Below are 18,979 nucleotides of genomic sequence, written 5' to 3'. Positions count from 1 at the left end.
CATTCCAAATTCCAAGTTTCCACAAATCAGGAAGGAAAAACCCTCCCTCAAACAATTTGGGGAACAAAGTTCCCGGTGGTCTCTCAGAACAATAGTCTTCTAGCTTTTTCTACCGACGCGGGTTCACCAAGAGGCTGAGACGAGCATTAAAGCAGGTGAAAAAATTTCCGTTTTGCATCTCCTTTCAGCCTTTTGCGTACTCCCGCCTTCTAAGTTTACAGGATCCAGGAGGGCCCAAAACAAGGAAGCCGGCTAAGAGTAGCCTCGGGTTTTGTGCACGGACTAGGTCGCCCTATTTATCGATTAATAACCGGAAAGACTAATTTCAAAGGACCCTGGGAAATGAAGTTCGTGCGAGGGAGCGTGTGTGTGTGTGTGTGTGTGTGTGTGCGCGCGCCGGAAATATTTGGAACTAGAATGAAATCATCCTCGGCCCCTCCTATCCCCTAGAATAATGGGAAATGGAGTCTCTAGACGTTCACTTTAATCTGAGTCTATGTTCATACTGTCTTGCCCTTTCTGAAGCCTGAAGTCTCGTTCACTAGGTCTGACTGCAATTCGCAGCGGACCCACAAAGCCTTAGGGCCCCGGCAGTCTCGCGAAAGCCTTCTGGGACTACATTAACCAGAAGCCAAAGCGCGGACATACTTCCGCTACCTTTTCAATGAACGCGGCTGCATTAAGGAACAGTCCAGAGCGGGGGCTTCTGGGAGTGGTAGTTTTTCGGTCAAGTGGTGGTTGCTGCCCTCTGACGGCAGCTCAGAGATGAAAAGCAAAAATCTGAGTCAGTCCCAAGCCTGGGTAAATCAAATCCTGCACTGGACCACCAAGGCCCAAAAGGGCAGCGGAGAAGTGCGGGATGGCAGCGGTTACTTAACGGCCGGAGCTCATGGGACACGCGCAGTGGACGGCGCGTGGACAACCGCCACGAGGGGATTGGGGTCCGTGGGAGTTTGAGGGCGACCATCTGAGGGAACCTTACCAGATTGTTTGCAGGGGTGAGAACGTTTGTTGAGGGGTACTAGGGCAGACTCTTAAGTGTCTATGAGGGGCCCGTGGGTGTCTTGAGGTGCTCAGGGGAGTCCATGGAGAGGTGAAGGGGCCTTACTGGGAACCAGTGGAGAAGTCACAGGGGATTTGGAATGTCTTCAGGATCTGTAGGATACCAAGAAACCACCGCTGACTGAGGGGATCTCTCAGGGACCCCAAAGGGCAAGCACCAGGAAGGAGCTTCAGGGGCCTGGGAGGGGGCGAGGGGGTGTGATGGTGCTGGGGGTTACAGGCAAGAAGAGAGTCTCTGAAAGGATGAATTGATGAAGTATTGTGAGACCTATAAAGGGCTTTCTATTTGGAATCAGAGATCCTGGGATATAGAAGGGAGCAAGGGTGTGGTCTTGCAGAAACTGAATACATTTAGGTGGGTCATTAAAGATTAGAGGAGCCGCTGGTGTTTTCAAGACCAGATGCCACCTGTGACATTCCTCAGGGTCAGAATTGGAGGCAACAGGTCTGGCTTTGCCGTGGTCTGACCTGAAGAGCAGTTCTGGAGCTGAACGCTCTTTAATCCATATTAGACCTGGTTAGAGATGCTCTGAAGGCACTGGAATCGGGCTGAGATTACGAGTCTGGGTCCACCCCCCTCCTCCCAGTGATAACATCCCCCTTTCTTCATCACACCACCACCACCACCACCAACTCAGTTGCATCTATGTTGCCAGGAGACATGCCTCATCCCAACTTCCAGAAATAGCCCAGTGGCCCCCACCCCAGGGAGTGACTTACATCACCCAGGAGAGGGAGCAGTTGCCCGCAGGCTGCCAAGGGAGCCTCGGTTTCCTGCCAGTACCCCAGCCCTGGATCCTCTCTTCACTGCCAATCGACATCATCTGGGACCACCCACCCTGGGCTGGCAGGAAATGAGGGTGAAGCCTGAGCAGATAGGAACTGCCAGCTCCTTCCCCCTCAGTGGCGCAGGGTGGAGTTTCTCCGTGAAGCCAGTCCAGCAGGCCTGAGTCCTCAATTCCCACTCCATTTCTTAGCTGTGTAGCCTTAGGGAAACTCCTTCCTCTCTCTGGGCCTCCTGTGCCTCACCTGCACTGAAGGGGTTGGACTGCCCCTAAGGACCTTTTCGGCCAGAATTCCTCCTTTTTCATCCCCGGAGCAAGTTCTCCAACCTGAGCTTCTAGCTTTATAAGCTCACCCTTCAGATCCTATGATCTTGAGACCTTTGTCTAGATCCAACCATCCTGGCCTTAGGAGAAAAAGGAGTCGTCAAAAGAACATGGGCTCCAGAAACAGACCTCATTTTAAGTCCTGGCTGGCCTTAGGGCCTTAGGCAAGTCATTTAACTGAGCCTTGCCCTTACCTCACTGGATGTGGGAGATAAAGCACTGCAGCTAACTAGGTATCAGCAAGTCGATCAGTACCAACTATGATTAAGCCTGTCCCTTCTCTTGGGACACCTAGGTGGCTTAGTGGTTGAGCATCTGCCTTCGGTCAGGGCATAATCCCAGGGTCCCAGGATCAAGTGCTTTGTCAGGCTCCCCGCAAGAAGCCTGCTACTCCCTCTGCCTATGCCTCATGAATAAATAAAATCTTTTAAAAAATTTTTTTAAAGCCTGTCTCTTCTCCACTTGCTGGCAGAACATGTTTCCTTGGTTTGACAGACCACTAAGGAAGCGTGCAAGGTCTACATTTCAAGAGACACTGCAGGCCTGCTGCCAAAGTCTCACTCCCAGCCATGGGGACAGGGACAGGAGTACACAGAACTAGAAAGGAAAGGCAGTTCAGGTGATCAGAAGAGCAAAGGGCGATAGTGTTGTGGAATCTCAAGTGCTTCCAAGGACCAGGGGATCCCCCACAGAATAGGGGAGCTGTCTGAGGGCCAAAGGGTGCCTGAGATCTTTATCATCAGGCCCTGGGATTATGTGGCTCTGGGGTCAGATATTCCCCAGGCTTGGATTTGACCCATTAAGATGAGGTTAGACCTTCTGGCCATAGATCTCCTGGAGGGACAGTCTAGGCCCCTGTCTTTCAGAACCAATCAGAGGCTGTGACCTTGTGGTGGTTGTGCCTAGCACCCAGGACAGATCACCACATCCAAAGGTCCAAAGTTTTATTGTTTTGAATACATTCTCCAGCAGCCCCCCAACTTCCCTCCCCCCCCACCCTCCATCCCCAATACAGAATAAGGCTTGACCAAAGACCCCCACCCCAGGGGCCCCAGCTAGGAGGCAGAGGGGGCTTCCAGTTTGGTTTCAGGGCACCCCCTTCTCACCCCCCCCACCCGCCTGCCTATGGGCTTAGTCCTAGGAGCAGCTGGGGGTGAAGGGGTTGGACCAGTGCTGGGGTAGGGAGTGGGAGAGGGATAGCAGGCACTTGTAGAGATTTGTGGCCTCTGGGCGGCACCCCTCCCCCTCCTCTGCCCCCCACCCCCCACCATGGAATTTTTGGTTCATCAGAAAATGTCCCTCCCTCTCCTGCTGCAACCCTGTGGGGTATGAGAAACCCAGGCACTCAGGGCCCCTGGAGGGGCAGGGAAGGCAGGACGGGGCTGAGGATGGCCGGGAACGGAGAGGGACTGGGACAGGGACAGGAGGCAGAGAACAGGGAGGGAGACAAGGCTTTTACTTCCTAAGCGATTGTAATAAAAAACGTTCCTGGGCATGGAGGCCAGAGCCTCAGTTCAAATATAAATTCCCCAGAATGGAGGTGGCCCCCTCAACTCCCCCCCCCCTCCCTACCCTCCCCACCACCACTTTGCCTGGAGCTTAGAAACCCACAGATAGGGGAAAGCCCCCAGCCCTGGGCACCCACCCACCCTCACCATTAAAAAAAAAAAAAATTAAAAGTTTTATACAAAACGTGGGGCAGGAAAGGGGAGGAGGCCGGGAAGACACCAGAGAGCTGTCCTCACCTCCAGGGCTGGGGGTGGGGGGGTGGTTAAGGCAGCAAAAGAAGCATGGGAGGTGGGGGGGGGACCAGGGGGACCCCCTGCCCACAGCTCTCAGGAATCTCGATGCTCCAGGGAGAGCTGGGCTGTAGCGTGCTGGAGGTCAGAGCTCACTCGCCTCGGGGTGAGGGGTCCCCCGGCCTCCCCGGGCCCCTCCCCGCGCACCTTCTTGTCCTCACCCTCATCCTCTGGGCCCCCAGCGGGGCCCCCACCCCCCTCCAGGCGACAGTCTTCACTCCAGCGCCGCTTGAAGCGCAGCTTGAGAGGCATGCACTGCGCCGCCCCGGGAGCCTCGCCGGGCTCGGGCTTGGGGGGCGCGGGGGGGGCACGGGGGGTCTTGAACACCTCCCCATCTTCCTCATCCTCATCGCTGATGTCCGTCACCTCCACTTCCTCCGACTCGCCTTCCGAGATAGGCTCCACCTTGATCTGTGGCGGTGGCGGTGGCGGGGCCAGGGCCCCCGCACCCTCGGCCAGCCCGCCCGCGCTGCCACCACCGCCAATGCTGATGCCACTGCTCTTGTCAGCACCCGCCGGGGCCTTCTCCCCAGCTGCCCGCTGCCGGCGTCCCAGCGGGGGCGGCTGGAGCTTAAACTTGAATGGGGAGGAAGAGGAGGAAGAGGAGGACGAGGCCGAGGAGGGGACCGGTGGGGTCTCCGGTGCCATGGGCGGCAGCGGGCACTTGTCAGGGCGCTGTGGCTGGGGCACCACCAGCCCAGGGTAGTGCAGGAAGGCGCGGGGACTGAGGTGGTAGTTGTAGACGCTTTGGGTGTGGGCCTGCAGGTACCGTTTCATGTCCTCCGGGCTGAAGGAGAAGTGGGAGCCTCCCCCTGAGCCGCTGGGGCCACCGCCACCACTGGGGTACATGGGGCTCAGCGTCGGGGAGGGAGTGTAGGCCAGGTGAGTGGGTGTCATGGGCAGAGCCGGGGAGAGCTGAGGGGGGAGCAGGGAGCCAGGCCCAGCCAGAGGTGACACAGGGAAGGGGCTGAGGGGCTCAGGGCCACCCCGGGGCCGGGGGTAGACACGGAAGACGCCGGGGTCATGGGGCAGGCGTGCCAGCGGGGGCCCGCGGAAGGCACCCAGCTCCGGAGGCCCTGGCGGTCGGGCCCGGGGGTCCTCTCCCAGTGGCTCTTCCAGCTCCGACGTGCCATCGCTGCAGTCACTGACTGAGCCTCGGCCCAGGCGTCGGGCCACCACAGCCGAGAAGAGGGAAGAAGAGGATGAAGAGCAGGCCGGTGGGGAGCGGGGGTCCTCGGTGGGGGACAGCACCTCAGAGGGCGTTGAGGGAGGGAAGCGGAAGTGGCTGCCACCCGATGGCACTGGAGGGGCACTCTGGGGCACTGCGCCCCCTGCAGGAGAGGGGAGACGTGGCGTCAAGGTCCGCGGTCCAGCCTGGACACAGGCCCATCCTCTCCTCCCTCTGAGGCCAAACCCCCAGCCCAACTACTCACCAGCCAACCCCACATCGATGAAAGGGTAATTAACCAGCACCAGTTTGTTGAAGTTGAACTTGTAGGTGAACCGTTTCCCCTTGGTCTTGTGCAGAATGCGTTTGTTGTAATAATAGCTGTGGGCGTAGAAACACATTGGACCGTCAGTCATGCAGGGACCCCAGTCTAGACCCTTACTCGACGCAAGTTGGGTGTCGCTCACCAAGGAGGACCAAGAAACCTGGGTCACACGCAAGAAGCCAAGGACCCAGGAGAAACAGCTCTCCCCTCAGGTCTGGGGCCAAGACTAGAGGCCACACCCAGACTGTAGTCTCTCCTCAGGACACTTCTATGTGACAGAAGCACTCCAAGGAGGATCAGGACTTGCCCGTGGTCTCACCGCTCCGAGCTGGCAAAGGATCAAACCCGAAGCCTATTCCCGTGGGTTATACGCTCCCCAGCCAGTGGGGGCTCCCCAGCCAGTGGGGGCCATCCACTCTGCCCAGGGGCTTCTGCCCCTCCTCACCGCAGGGCCCGGCTCAGCTTGTCATAATTCATCTGGGGCTTGCACTTGCGGACACCCCAGAGCCGAGCCACTTCGTCAGGGTCCTTGATGACGAATTCCCCGTAGTCCCCCTGCCAGGCGATGACACCCTGGTACTCCTCTTTCCGCAGCAGCTCCAGGATAAAGTGCCACAGCTGGATCTGCCTCGAGCCAGGGGACGACTCCGGCTTGTAGGCCCAATCCGGGAAGGCAAACCCTGGGGACAGACAGGAGGCAGGGGAGTGGCCCCGGGTCAGGATGCCAAGTCCAAGGCTTCAGGTCCCCTCCCAGGGTCCACCCTCCTACCCCGCCCTCCACGTGGGGAAATCCGTCTCCCCTCTGCCAAGTCAGGACCTGAGTTAGGGAGAGACAGTGTGTGTCTGTGTGTGAGGGGGCTAGACGGGAGCTGGGGGGGGAGGGAAGCTGGAGCCTGCTCCAGCGACACGGGAGAAACAGGAAACCGTCGGCGGCGGGTCCCGGGGCCAGTGCCAGGGGGCCAGGCACCAAGCCAGGCCGGCGGGCAGGGCTGCCAGTGGGGGAGGGGCAGGAAGGGGCACACGTGGCCAGCCGGGTTGGGGCGATCCCCCCCGACCCCCCCAATTCCCATTCAGGGCCAGTTATACCCCTCCCCCAACTCACCCCACAGCTCCAGTCCCCTTCTGGGAACATAACACTGTCTCCCCTCCCAAAACCTACCAGAGCCCGACTCCCACCCCAGGACCCGATGATTTTTTTTTTTTTTCTTAAAAGGACCAGGAGGGGTGGGGTGGTTGGTTGACGATGAGGTCAGCGCTTGCACACACAGAGGCTTCTGTCTTCCCTGGAGAGTGAAACCCAGACTGTCTGAGAGAGCCCCCCCCCAACAAGCCCTAGACCCTCTGTGCTGACTGCCCTCCCCGGACCCAGGCGCATGGACACAACCTGGCTGGAACGCCCCAGCCCAGGCCTGGAGACTGAGCAGGCAATGCTGCAGCCTGTTCCCCCTTCCGCCTTCTCATCCTCAAGCTTCTTCCCTGCCCACCTGCCTACCCGCCCCCAGCATTAACCTTGGGTAGAGGTTGGTGGTGGGCTGGCTGGTCCCTGGAGGGGGTGGGCAGCCTGGGGGGGGGGGACGGTGGGGGGGCTGCGGTTGTCATTTCCCAAACCCCCGGGTAATCAGGGGCCATCAATAATTCAGCACTAGGCAGCCGGTAATGGAGGGGTGGGAGGAGGGAAGGGGAGGAAGAGAAGGAGGGGGAGGCAGGATAGGGGCCCTGATGCCACCAGAGGGAGAAGGCCAAGGTGGACAGCAAAGGATGGGCGGGGTCCCAAGTCCCAGTCAGGCTGCTGGAGTGAGCCTCTGGCCTGCCTCAAGCCCCAACTGAAGCAGGTACCAACCAGGCCTGGGGCAATGCTGAGCCTCCCTCAAAGACTCCACCGCAGCCTGGACTCCCAACAGAGGATACTTCCCCTTGGGGACACAGGGATTCAGCAGTTCCTACTCCCACAGGCACTACCCCTTCTAAATCCAAAGCTGACTCTATCCCCTACAGTGAACCAGCTTCCTGAGCTCCAGCCTTGGGTAGGATGGAATGGCCAGCATTCCCCACTAGTCACAGCCCCATTCAGAAATCCTAGCCTCAAACCAGCGCCTCGGGGCTCCAAGGATACGACCTCCAGCTGGTTACAGTCCCAGAGTCCTACACCAGCAGCCCCTGCTCCATTCAGAAGTGACAGCCCCTGACAATGCCTTCCATAGATCCCAGCATCCATAGCCCCATCCCTCTCTCGGGAATCCAGGTGTTCATCCCCATTATCCTCACCCCACTGGAGATTCCAGGTCCCAGGGTCATCCTCAGGGCCCGAAGGCCCTTAGGAGCCAAAGTTACCAAATGACTAGCTCCATGTACCCTCTGAGTCCTACAAAAAAAGCTCCTACCTCCCCCCAACTCAGGGCACCAAGCTCTGTGCTTCTCCCACCTAAGCTCCAATCTGGCTCACAGACCCAGGAGTGTGTGTGGTGTTGGCGGTGGGGGTTGTGAAGCCCCTGAGACATCAGTCTGGAGTTGGGGGAGTATACTGACTTCCATCCTCCCCCCCAAAATTAAAGCCACCCTTCCCAGCCCACCCGCCCCAGCCTCCTTGTCCCGGTAACCAGGCAACGTGTGTGCAGCGACAGTCCTGGGAGCGGGGGAGCAGGAGGCTAAAAATAAACTTTGCAGAAGAGAAGGAGTGAGAGAGACTACATGCAACACAAAGGGAACTCGGAAGGGAGGTGGGGGGCTCTGGGAAGGCCTCAAGCTGCATTCTGGGGGCCGTCCCAGGCTGCCTCGTTAACCCCCCCTCCCTGAGCAAGCCTCCCTCAGGGGCTAGGACCCAGGATCCCACTCCAGTTAGAGACCCTCCCCACTCCCAGGTCCACCCCTACCCGGCTTTCCTCATCGGACATGGCATACATGAGGGCCTGTTCCTGGCTTTGGGGGGAGAAGAAGAGCGGGGGTGACGTCAGGGTGTCTCAATGGGGCTCTGTTCCCCAGGCCTTGGAGCCAGGAGCCAGGCACGGGCAAGGGGAGCATGTGTGAGTGTGTGTTGTGTATGGGTCCACGTGCTTCAACAGGGAACCACCGGGCCTGCGCCAAGAAAGCTTAGGGGAGCAGGACCCCTGGAGCATGGGGGTGGCAGTGAAACAGACAGCAAGCAGTTGACACTGAGAGAGGTGCTCAGGACATTCTGAGACAGGATGGAGAGGTGGCAGCAGACAAGACAGGAAGGGTTGGGATGGCAGGGTCCCAGAAGGCACACCTGGGTCCCACAGAGGCGGGGTAGGGATTCTCCCAGACGGACTGGAAACCAGGGGTGGGGAACAGAACTCCTGGGCACCCCCCAAATTCACATGACTGGCCAAACTTTTTTTAAAGGGACCATGGGGGTCGGAAGGGAGGGGTGGTGGTAGAGGAAGAACACGCCGACCTCCTGGGGGGCCCTACCACCTCCCCCACTACAGGCAGCCCTCGGTGGCGCCAGAGCCGGGAAGAAAACAGGAAGTGGGAAACAGCCGCGGCAGAGACTAGAGGGGCCGGGATGGAGGATCGGATGAGGGGCGTGCAGACGGACAGACGCGCCGATGGACCGATCGGGAAGCCATTCCAGGCCCCCGCCCCTTCCCCCAACCGGAGAATCCACACGCGCGGCTCGGCCCCAAGACAGGGGTAGGGGAGCGGCCCAGCCGGTCCCACCAGGAGAAGGCCCGCAGCAGGGAGGGAAGACGAGGCGGGGTTGTCTGGGCGCCTAGGCCCCCTCCTCGGGCGAGGGGAGGCTCCTGCTGCCCCCAAGGCCCAGCGGCCCCGCAGCCTGTGGGAGCCAGAGAGTATGTGGGACGCACGTGACTGACCCTACAGCACTCTGCACCCCTGCCCCACCCCCCTGCCCCCCTCCTCGGCCCCAATCCCCAGGCGCCGGAGCCCGGCTCGGAGCCCTTTAAGAGCCGCCCCCACCCGCCGAGCGGGGGGGCGGGGTGGGTGGGCCGGTCGGGGCACACACCCGCACACAGGAGCCCGAGCCGCGGCCGCCGCCGGGGGAAGGAAACAAGTTTGAACAGCGGCGCCCGGCCCCCTTCCCCCTCCCCCGTCCCCGCCCCGGGCCGGATTCCGACGGGGTAGACGGGCAGGGGGCGGCTGGGACCCCTCCCCCCAGCGCGCTCGGGCGCAAAGTCCAGCCCGCGCGAGCCCGGGGGCGGCGGGGGAGGGGAGGGGGGAAAGTCCGAGTGGGAGGGGGGTTAATCCCGCTGCCCCCCGCCCGCCGACGGACGGGGGGGAGGGGAACCTTGGCCCCTTAAGGAGGAGCAAGTTGGCGGGGAAGAGGGGGGCGGAGGGAAAAGACGGCCGGTTGAAAGAGAAGCGCTGGATGAGGGAGGGGGGGCGAAGGGGGAGCCTCCGCGTCCCCCCCACCTTCCCCACCCTTCTCAACCCCGAGGCCCCGGCGGCGCGGGAGGAGGCTACCCAGGTCTCTCCGGAGCCACCTTAAAGCCGCGCGTTCTAAGGTCGGAAACAAAAAGTTCCTTTTTCGAACGTTCGGGCTGCGCTTTGGAACTTTGCGACTCGGCGCGGGCGGGGGAGCGAGGAGCCGGCGGAGACGGGCGGGGGAGGGGCGGCGCAGCCCGGACCCCGAGTCTCGGGCTCCCCAATCACGCCTTCCTCCTAGAAGCCATCCCGTATCCCCCTCTAAGCCGGTGCGGGGCAAGCGCCGCGGTGAAGGTCATGGGCCGGACCACGCAGCGCGGAACCGGGAATAGCGGGCCCCGTGGACAGCCCCCCCACACACGCCCCGCACACGTCCCGGCCCCCAGAGTGCAACGTGACAGAGCGGCGGGGAGGGACCCCGCCACCCCCGTGATCCCAGGAGTGGGGGAGAACCCAGCTTTCGGGGTCCAGCAGGGAGAGGACCAGGACTCGCGGCACCCACACCACTCCGCCCAGACCCAGAAATTGGGGGTCCCATGCAGCACCCCTCGCTTGCGCCACGAGAAGCAACAGGTCTCGAGTGCTCGGGGGTCCCCCGGAACTGGGGATCCCTCGGGCTACCCCGAAACCCTTCAGCCCCCCCAAAGTTTCTACGCCTGGTTTCCCGGGGCAACAAGTCTCCCCCACACGTGCTGCCCCCGCCCCCACCTGTGTCCGCCGGGGTCTTCATGCTGGGGGGCCCGGGGCGAGGCGCCCCGACTCCGGGCCGCAGCTCCCGGCGCCCGCGCTGCCCCGTCCCGTCCCGCGCCCGTCGGGCCGCCCTCGGCGCTTCACCCGGCCTCGCCTCTCAGAGCCTCTCCCCTCCCCGCCGCCGCCTCCCGGGTTAATATCGCACTCCGGGGCCGGGACGCCCACGCCCCCCGGCCGGCGACGTCACCGCCGCGTCGCCATGGAGACACTGCGCCCGCCCCCTCCCCGCGCACTCACACACACACTCGCCGGCGCGCAGCCACTGAGGACCGGCCGGCTCTGGGCTTAAAGGGGCCGCGCGGCGGGGGAGGAAGGAAGGAGGGGGCGGGGGTGGGATGGGGTCCTGGGGGTCATGACCCTTTTCTGAGGCTCCAAGTCTGCAGATAACTTAAGTCCTCGGCACTCGCGACCTGCCGCCCCTCCTCCTCTCCTCCCCACTGCAAAATCCAGAGTTTCTTTTGGGAGCTTGTAAGAGGGGAGGGGGGAAACTGGAGGTGGGGGGTCAGAAACTTTTGAAAGGCCTGGACCTTTCGGGAGGGGTCAGGATCTTCACTGCAGGGGGGCAGGGTCAAGACCTTGGGGGATGATCAAGACCACATTTCCCACCCTGGCCTTACCCTACCCGCCCACCCACCCCCCCCCCCCCAGCCCTAAGCCTGCATGGGGGCAGCTGTCCGGGGGTGGGGTGGAATGGGTGGGAAGCATTTCCCAGCATCGGAAACGGGGAGGCGGCTGTGCCCTCTGCTCCTCCGGGGATGGGATGGGGTCTTGGCCTTCCAGATAGCCCCAATCCCAGCTGGTGAGGAAGTGACCAGAGAGAAGGCATTCGGGAGCATCCCCCCACACACACTCCATCCTCGGGCAGCAGCTGTCCTAAGGACACGGCTGGCGTCGGAGGTACCCCCACCTCCATCGCCGGCGCTGGGGGTTCCGGAGGTGGAGCCAGGATGCGAGGGGGCGATCAAAGTCTGAACAAATGTGCTCCCAAGGGGCACTGGGGGGTCGCCAGGAGAGAGGAAGGTAGGCTTAAGGATGAGGGCCAGTGCGTAGGGCAGTGTTAAGTCTGTTCTCCGCAGCGGGGAGGGATGGATGGAGCCTGAGGCTTCAGGAAACAGGAAATCAGTGCTGATCAGATGGCTAGCTGGAGCTGGCAGCAGGGTAGAGGGCAAATAGAAGCGATATCCACAGACTGAGCCTGGAGACAGAGTTTCAAAGAAGACTCTGAGGTACCAAAGGAGAGGAATATTGGAGGGGGTGGGGGAGTGATGCTCAGAGAAACTGAAATTGAGAAGATGGGCCGGGAAAGACAAGCCACTGGGAGGGAAGGCCAGCAGGGTCAGACTCTTTACTTCTTGGAGCTTCCTGATGCATTAGAGCAGTCCCTCACCATTGCCTCAGAAGTCTCTAGCCTCTTCCTCCATGGAGGCCAAGGCCTCGAGGGAAGCATCACCTCCCTGGGGAATTATGTAACCTTGCCTACGGACAGTGCAGCTCCCCCACGGATATTGTAACCCTCTGGGAGCAGTGTGGTCCAGCAATAATAATCGCCATCATTGTTATTATAACAGCTCCCGAATTCCTAGCGCTCATGATGTGCCAGGCATTGGGCCAAGCATTGTCTGGGGCATCTTGTCATTTGATGCTCACAAAATCCCAAAGAGGGAAGTTACTATTGTTACCCCCATTTACAGATTAAGAAGGTGAGGCTCAGAGGGGAAATCAGCCTGCCAAAGTCCTACAGCCAGGAAGTGTTGGGAGTCAGGATTCAAAGGAAACCTATCCAATTTGGAACCACTACCCTTCACCACTATTCGTTAACGCCTTCACTGTCCGCCCCCCTCTGAAAAAGACAATGCTGAGTTTCAAAGATTATAGGTCTGTAATGGCTTCAGTGATCCCACACTCCCACTGACAAGAGAGAGACTTAGGTTGCACCCCTAACTTTGCTACTTCCTGTCTGTGACATAGAGCAAGGGAGTTTGCCTCTTTGAGCCTCAACTTCCTCATCTGTAAAATGGGGATTTTATTAGACCCAACATGACCAGCTTGTTTTAAGAAATCGGGGATGTGAAGTAAGTATGCAGTAAATACTGGTAATAATTAGTAGGAGAACGAATGAACTATATACCCCATGAATAATGTAAGGACCCCTCACTGTATAGACTCCGAACAGTAGGCAACAAATACAGGGTACCGACAGTGTAAAATGGCCTCTTAATGGCATAAGTCCCACCCTGACCCAGTTGGATAACTCAATCCTACTGTTTCAATGAAGTACAATCATGGATGGGTGGGCGTGCCTCGTGGCAGAGTCTGAGACATCACTGAGAATGAGAGTCCCTGGTGAAAATGTCCCTTGGGTAGTGTGACCTCTGGTGGTTTGTGAAAACCTATCCACAGATAGTGTAACCCCTCAGGGGTTGAGTGACTCTACCACAGAATCATCGTAGGCCCTTTTGGATAGTTCACTTGCCTCGTGAACCCCATCCTTGGGGAAGCTGGACCCCACTATTACCATATGAAACATTCACATATTCTGAACTTGTGATAGAAACTATTCATCACTACCAGTCATTCCTTAAAGACGTGCCATCCAACCAAGACCGTATCAATTCCTTTTCTTCTTTTTTAAAGATTTTATTCATTTATTTATGAGAGACACAGAGAGAGAGGCAAGGACACAGAGAGAGGGAGAAGCAGGCTCCATGCAAGGACCCCAATGTGGGACTCGATCCTGGGACTCCAGGATCACGCCCTGGGCCTAATGCAGTCGCCAAACTGCTGAGCTACCCAGGGATCCCTGACCGTATCAATTCCAATGAACAAGGAGGACAGTCCTCTCTCTGCTCCCGTTCACTGTGAAAAACCTACACAGATCCCCCCTCCCTGGGGCTTGTGAAAAGTGCAGCCTCTCACAGACCTAAGACACGCCTACAGTGAGCAGTGTCATGCTCCAGGGAGAAAAGAACTCTGTCCAGACAGTGAAAGCACCCTCACTCCCATGGACCTAGCACTTCTTGTTCCAGTTTACCATTCTGACACAGATAACATTTATCCTGTTGCTATCAGACTAAGGCATGGACAGAACCTGTCCTCAAAGAAATCCCAACACTCCACAGACCTCACTCCTAGAAAGGAAACTGTATGGATGATAAAAAATCAGAGTTGCAACCTACCCATCATCACCTAGAATGAGCAACAATGAGCCATTACTAGGTACATTGTAGCTCCCTTAGAAATAATATGAATCACCCTATAAGGAGAATGTAGCCACCTAAACAGTGTGACCACCCCCAAACAAAAAAAAAAATGTAGTCCCATTAAAGAGTATAACCCTTCTTCAGCTCCCTGACTTGAAATGCTGAAGGGCTCCTGCACTCAGACCTGGGTCCTCCTCTCCCCCTGGGTGATCTCCACCAGTACCATGTTTTTCATATGCCATCTCTATGCTGATTACACCCAAATTTCTCTCTCCAGCATAGGACTCACCCCTGGCCTCCAATCTCACACATCAAGCTGCCTCACCAGTGTCTCCATTTGGATATCTCAAGCTTGTCAAGTCTTTCTCAGCTCCCACAAACTGTCCCCAAACCAGTCTTCCCCATTGTGGGCACCTGCAACACCATTTTGTAAGTTGCCCAGGCCGAATTCCTTGGAGTCATCCTTAACTTCTTTCCCTCACCTGTCATCTGGTCTGAAGGGAACTCCCATATGCTCTACTTTCAGCTGCTTCAGAATCAATCTCCTCCCCACCACCACCTTGCACCTCTGGTCTGGGGACTCTTCACCCTCTCCTAGCTGCCACCAGCCCCTACAATTTGTGCCTCACTCACAGCCAGAGGGGTTCTAGTAAGTCAGATGACATTCCAGTGCTGCCCCAAATCCTCTGTTCTCTGGGAGTAAAAGCCAACTCCCTGCAGTGGCCAGCAAGGCCCTTCCTCCCTGACTTCACCTTCTACCTCTCCCTCCATTTCTGTGCCAGCTGCACTCCAGCCTGTGATTCCTTGAACAGGCCAGGCTTATGCCTGCCTCAGGGATTTTGCCTGTGCTGTTCCATCTGCCTGGAAGGCTTTCCCTCCAGAAGTCTACATAGATCTGCCCTTCATCCCCTTCAGATTTTTATTCAGAAACCCACCTTCCAAAAAAAAAAAAAAAAAAAGAAAAGGAAAAGAAACCCACCTTCTCAGGCGGCCCCGGTGGCACAGCGGTTTAGCGCCGCCTGCAGCCCAGGGCGTGATCCTGGAGACCCTGGATCGAGTCCCACGTCGGGCTCCCTGCATGGAGCCTACTTCTCCCTCTGTCTGTGTCTCTATGAATAAATAAATAAAATCTTAAAAAAAAAAAAAAAAGAAACCCACCTTCCCAATAAGACCCTTCCTGACTACTCTATTTTATTTATTTTATTTTTTAAGATTTTATTTATTTATTCATGGAAGACACAGAAAGAGAGAGAGGCAGAGACACAGGCAGAGGGAGAAGCAGGCTCCATGCAGAGAACCTGACATGATCCCGGGTCTCCAGGATCACCACCCGGGCTGAAGGCGGCGCTAAACCGCTGAGCCACCGGGGCTGCCCACTGACCACTCTATTTTTAAATGGAGCCCCCTTGAGATGCTTGGGTGGCTCAGTGGATGAATGTCTGCCTTTGGCTCACATCATGATCCCAAGGTCGTAGGATTGAGTCTCACATCAGGCTCTCCACGGGGAGCCTGCTTCTCCCTCTCCCTATGTTTCTGCCTCTCTTTCTGTGTTTCCCATGAATAAATAAATAATTAATCTTTAAAAAAAGTAAATAAACTGGAGCCCCCTTCCAAGACCCCTATGTCCCTTCCTTCTATGCACTGTTTTTCTCCATAGCACTCATTCTCACATGATATGTATTTCTGGGACGCCTGGGTGGCTCAGCGGTTAAGCGTCTGCCTTTGGCTCAGGGCGTGATCCTGGAGTCCCAGGATCTAGTCCCACATCAGGCTCCCTGCATGGGGCCTGCTTCTCCTTCTGCCTGTGTCTCTGCCTCTCTCTCTCTCTCTGTGTCTCACATGAATAAATACATAAAATCTTTTTTAAAAAGATATATATTTCTGTAATATATTAGCTTGTCATCTGAATCCCTCCTCTACAATGTCAGCTCTGCTTTATCACCGTGCCTATACCACAGTGGGTCATAGAACAGTCTCGTAATATGTATCTGCTGAAATGAACTGAGTCCAGGTACAGTTGGTATAACCCCACAATCAGAACCCATCATACAGACAGAACGAAGTCCATAACCGATACAAACTCCAATCTGCACTGTGGCTCTCATATGGACAGTGGAAACCCCAAATAGTGCAAAGCTGAAGAACAGTACAAACCCCGGTTTAGGCAGCACAACCCTCATAAACCTCATAGAGACAGGGTAACCCTCATAAATAATGTGAGTCTCACTCAAATAGCACGGCCTTCATAAACTTTGTGAGCCTCATATAAAAGGGCAATCCACATAAATGGTGTAAACCACATATTGGCAGTGTAACTCTCATAAACAGTGTGAGCCCCATATACATGGTGAGACAGCAAATAAACAGTGTGGGTCCCCCTACATATAGCATATACTCTCATTAGTGCGCTCTACCACAGAGGCAGCACGGCTGGCTTAACACTTTGAATTCCTCTATCAACAGGGTCAATTCCTACAACCTGGGTAAACCCATATGCACTCTGGAGACAAGCATATAAATAGGGTCATTTCTGTAACTGGTGTAACTTTTCATGTGAACAGTGTAGCCCCATAGTCATTTAGCCTCATGCAGTGTAACCCATGGACACCATGCCCTCACATGGACGGTGCCGCCAGCCTCAGTGGGCCACTCAGTGAACAGTGCAGATTTAACAATGATTGCAATAGGGTGCCTGCATGGCTCAGTCCTTTAGGCATCTGACTTCAGCTGAGGTCATGATCTCAGGATCCGCACTGGAGTGTTACATGGGGGAGGGGGGAAATCCGTGCTCAGCAGGGAGTCTGCTTCTCCCTCTATCTCTGCCCCACTCCATGCTTGTGCAAGCACTCAGGCACTCTCTCAAATAAATAAAATCTTAAAAAAAATCCAATGGTTGCAATAAACCTCAATGTCACTATGTCAGTTTTATTAAGTCATTGACAATGTAACCTTTTTCCATAAAAAGGGAGAAAATTCCACCTTCCTTTTAAGCCCCTGGACCTTGTAACCTTCATAAAATTATATTATGCACCCCCTCTCCAAAGTCCTAATTCTCCTATTAAAAATTACCCAACTTCCCTTCAACACACACATGTATTAAGACAGAATGGCATCCCTGAAGGGTGGTGTAACCTGTCACAGACAATGAGGCTCCAAATAAAGACCAAGAAATGGTGAATTCATGAATGGCAGGGATTTCCCAGGGCCCAACACAGGATGGGGCACATAAAAAAAGTGCTTCTCCTATTTACTGAGCGTTTACTATATGCAAGGCCCTGGATTCAACATCTGATTTCATTGCTACCTCAACTTTATCACGTAGCTACTCCCATGATCCCCATTTTTCAGATGAAGAGAGTGAGACTTAGAGAGGTTCCAGGCTCCAAGGCAACACAGCTAAATAAGGTGACAGCTAAGACATCAAGTACTGGACCAAATGCTTCCTGGTAGACCAACAAATGCCCCAAAGATCTGTTGAACCCTGAAATCTTGCCGAAAAACACTGCCCCCACCATGACCAGCACCACCATACACAAACCGTGGACAAGGTGACCAGTGAGACTGAGGTGGCACAAACTCTTGAGGCAGTGATAACCTCCCGAGTACTGCCAATCACAATAATAGCTAAGATTTTTGAGGATTTACTCTGCTGGAGACACTGTTCTAAATGCTTTGCACATAAATTCATTACAACCTAATGCCAAGGTGGTTTTTTTTTTCTTTTCTTAATTACCTCTGTACAGATGTAGAAATGGAAGCACAGAGGGATTAAATGACTTGCCCTAAGTTACACAGCTGGGGAAAAAGCCCAGCTGGGTTTGACCCCAGCAGCCTGGCTAAGCCTCTATTATTCTGCTTCCTGCAACATCACCCCTTCCCTCCACTTCGCAGGACAGTGTAATTCCATTGAACTGTACAACTAAGTTAACTACATTTTATGTAATTCTCTCAGGGGCAGGGTACAGCTGACTGTGCATACCTTTCCTTGATGACAGCGAAAATAGGTCTTAGCATGAATTCCCATGCACAGGTCTCCTTCATGTATGGTATAACTCCAATAAGCAGTGAGGATTCTTCTGTAGACATTGTTTGTGTGTGTGTGTTGTTGTTGTTTTTTGGTAGATTTTATTATGAGAGAGAGGAGCACAGGGGGAGGGGACAAGCAGGTTCCACACTGAGCATGGAGCCCGATGTGGGGCTCAGTACCGTGACCCTGAGAGCATGACCTGAACTGAAACCAAGAGTCTGGACACTTTACTGATGGAGCCACCCAGGTGTCCCCCCCGCCGCCCCCCTGTCCGCCCCCCGCCTGGTGGACATTGTAAAACTGACCACAGCTGAGCAGATCCTGAGCCAACAGCACAGGCTCTTTCACTACAGCAGAATGCTCCCTGGGCAAGGTGAGTTCCTTCATAGACAGGACACACCTCCCCACCGGCTGGCTGATTCTCCCTCACACCTAATGTGAACTGACCATGGACCATGAAATACCATCCCAATCAATGGAAGTCTCCCTCTAATGCAATATAATCTGCTATGGGCAATGTGAACTCCCACCCGGTATGTGCCTCCCCGTGGACAGTATAATGTCTCCTATCCATGACAAAGTTAACAAGGACAGTGCACACCTCCATGTATGGGGAGCCTTCTGCAGCGGCTGTGAACACTTTTCATGACAGTGTAAACCACTCTCCAAGGGTCTACCTGAGTAGGCAATGGGAACTCTTCTGATACTATAAGCTTCCCTCAGACCCAGCATCTACTTAACATACAGTCTAAACTCAAAACCTGCTCGATACTTAAGTGCACACTCTTCTGGAACGTGATCAAAATAGCACAAAATAGCATAAAATAGCATGGTTATGAAATGGCATATGTAAGTCATAATACAATAGCGTAAGTAATAGTGTAAGATTCCTTCTCAGTGTGAACTTGTAGACAGTGAAATTTCTCCCTCTCTCAAAGCGAAATCTTCTGTGGACGGTGGATAACATGAATCTCTTCAAACTCAGTGAACCCCAATGGACAACTGATATTTCTTCCTAGCCCCGGGATGAACTGGCCCCACAGTGGGAATGTTGCACAGCATGCACCTGCGATAGGTTGGGTGCGTTTTCTTCACAACTGGGATGAATCCTGTGTGCATCCTCGGAACCCATCACAGG

The 18,979-nt window shown here is 55.9% G+C and overlaps 1 protein-coding gene across 2 annotated transcripts; it reads right to left on the bottom strand.

The window, feature by feature from the left end:
• Positions 1–3,169: 3,169 nt before the first annotated feature.
• On the bottom strand, positions 3,170–14,842 carry ERF (ETS2 repressor factor). Of its 2 annotated transcripts, none has more exons than XM_038528741.1 (4): positions 14,794–14,842; positions 5,909–6,143; positions 5,404–5,519; positions 3,170–5,301 (listed from the first exon to the last, which is right to left on the bottom strand). In XM_038528741.1, exons 2-4 carry the CDS (start codon positions 5,938–5,940, stop codon positions 4,007–4,009), a joined length of 1,443 nt encoding a protein of 480 aa, XP_038384669.1. In that variant the 5' UTR covers positions 5,941–6,143; positions 14,794–14,842; the 3' UTR covers positions 3,170–4,006. The 2 variants fall into 2 exon arrangements, with proteins under 2 accessions (XP_038384669.1, XP_038384668.1); XM_038528740.1 differs by lacking the exon at positions 14,794–14,842 and adding an exon at positions 10,573–10,698.
• Positions 14,843–18,979: the final 4,137 nt, after the last annotated feature.

The sequence above is a fragment of the Canis lupus genome, chromosome 1 (assembly GCF_011100685.1).
Source record: "Canis lupus familiaris isolate Mischka breed German Shepherd chromosome 1, alternate assembly UU_Cfam_GSD_1.0, whole genome shotgun sequence".
Lineage (NCBI taxonomy): Eukaryota > Metazoa > Chordata > Mammalia > Carnivora > Canidae > Canis > Canis lupus.
The sequence above is the reverse complement of the archived record's forward strand: the minus strand, read 5'-3'. Positions and strand labels throughout refer to the sequence as shown.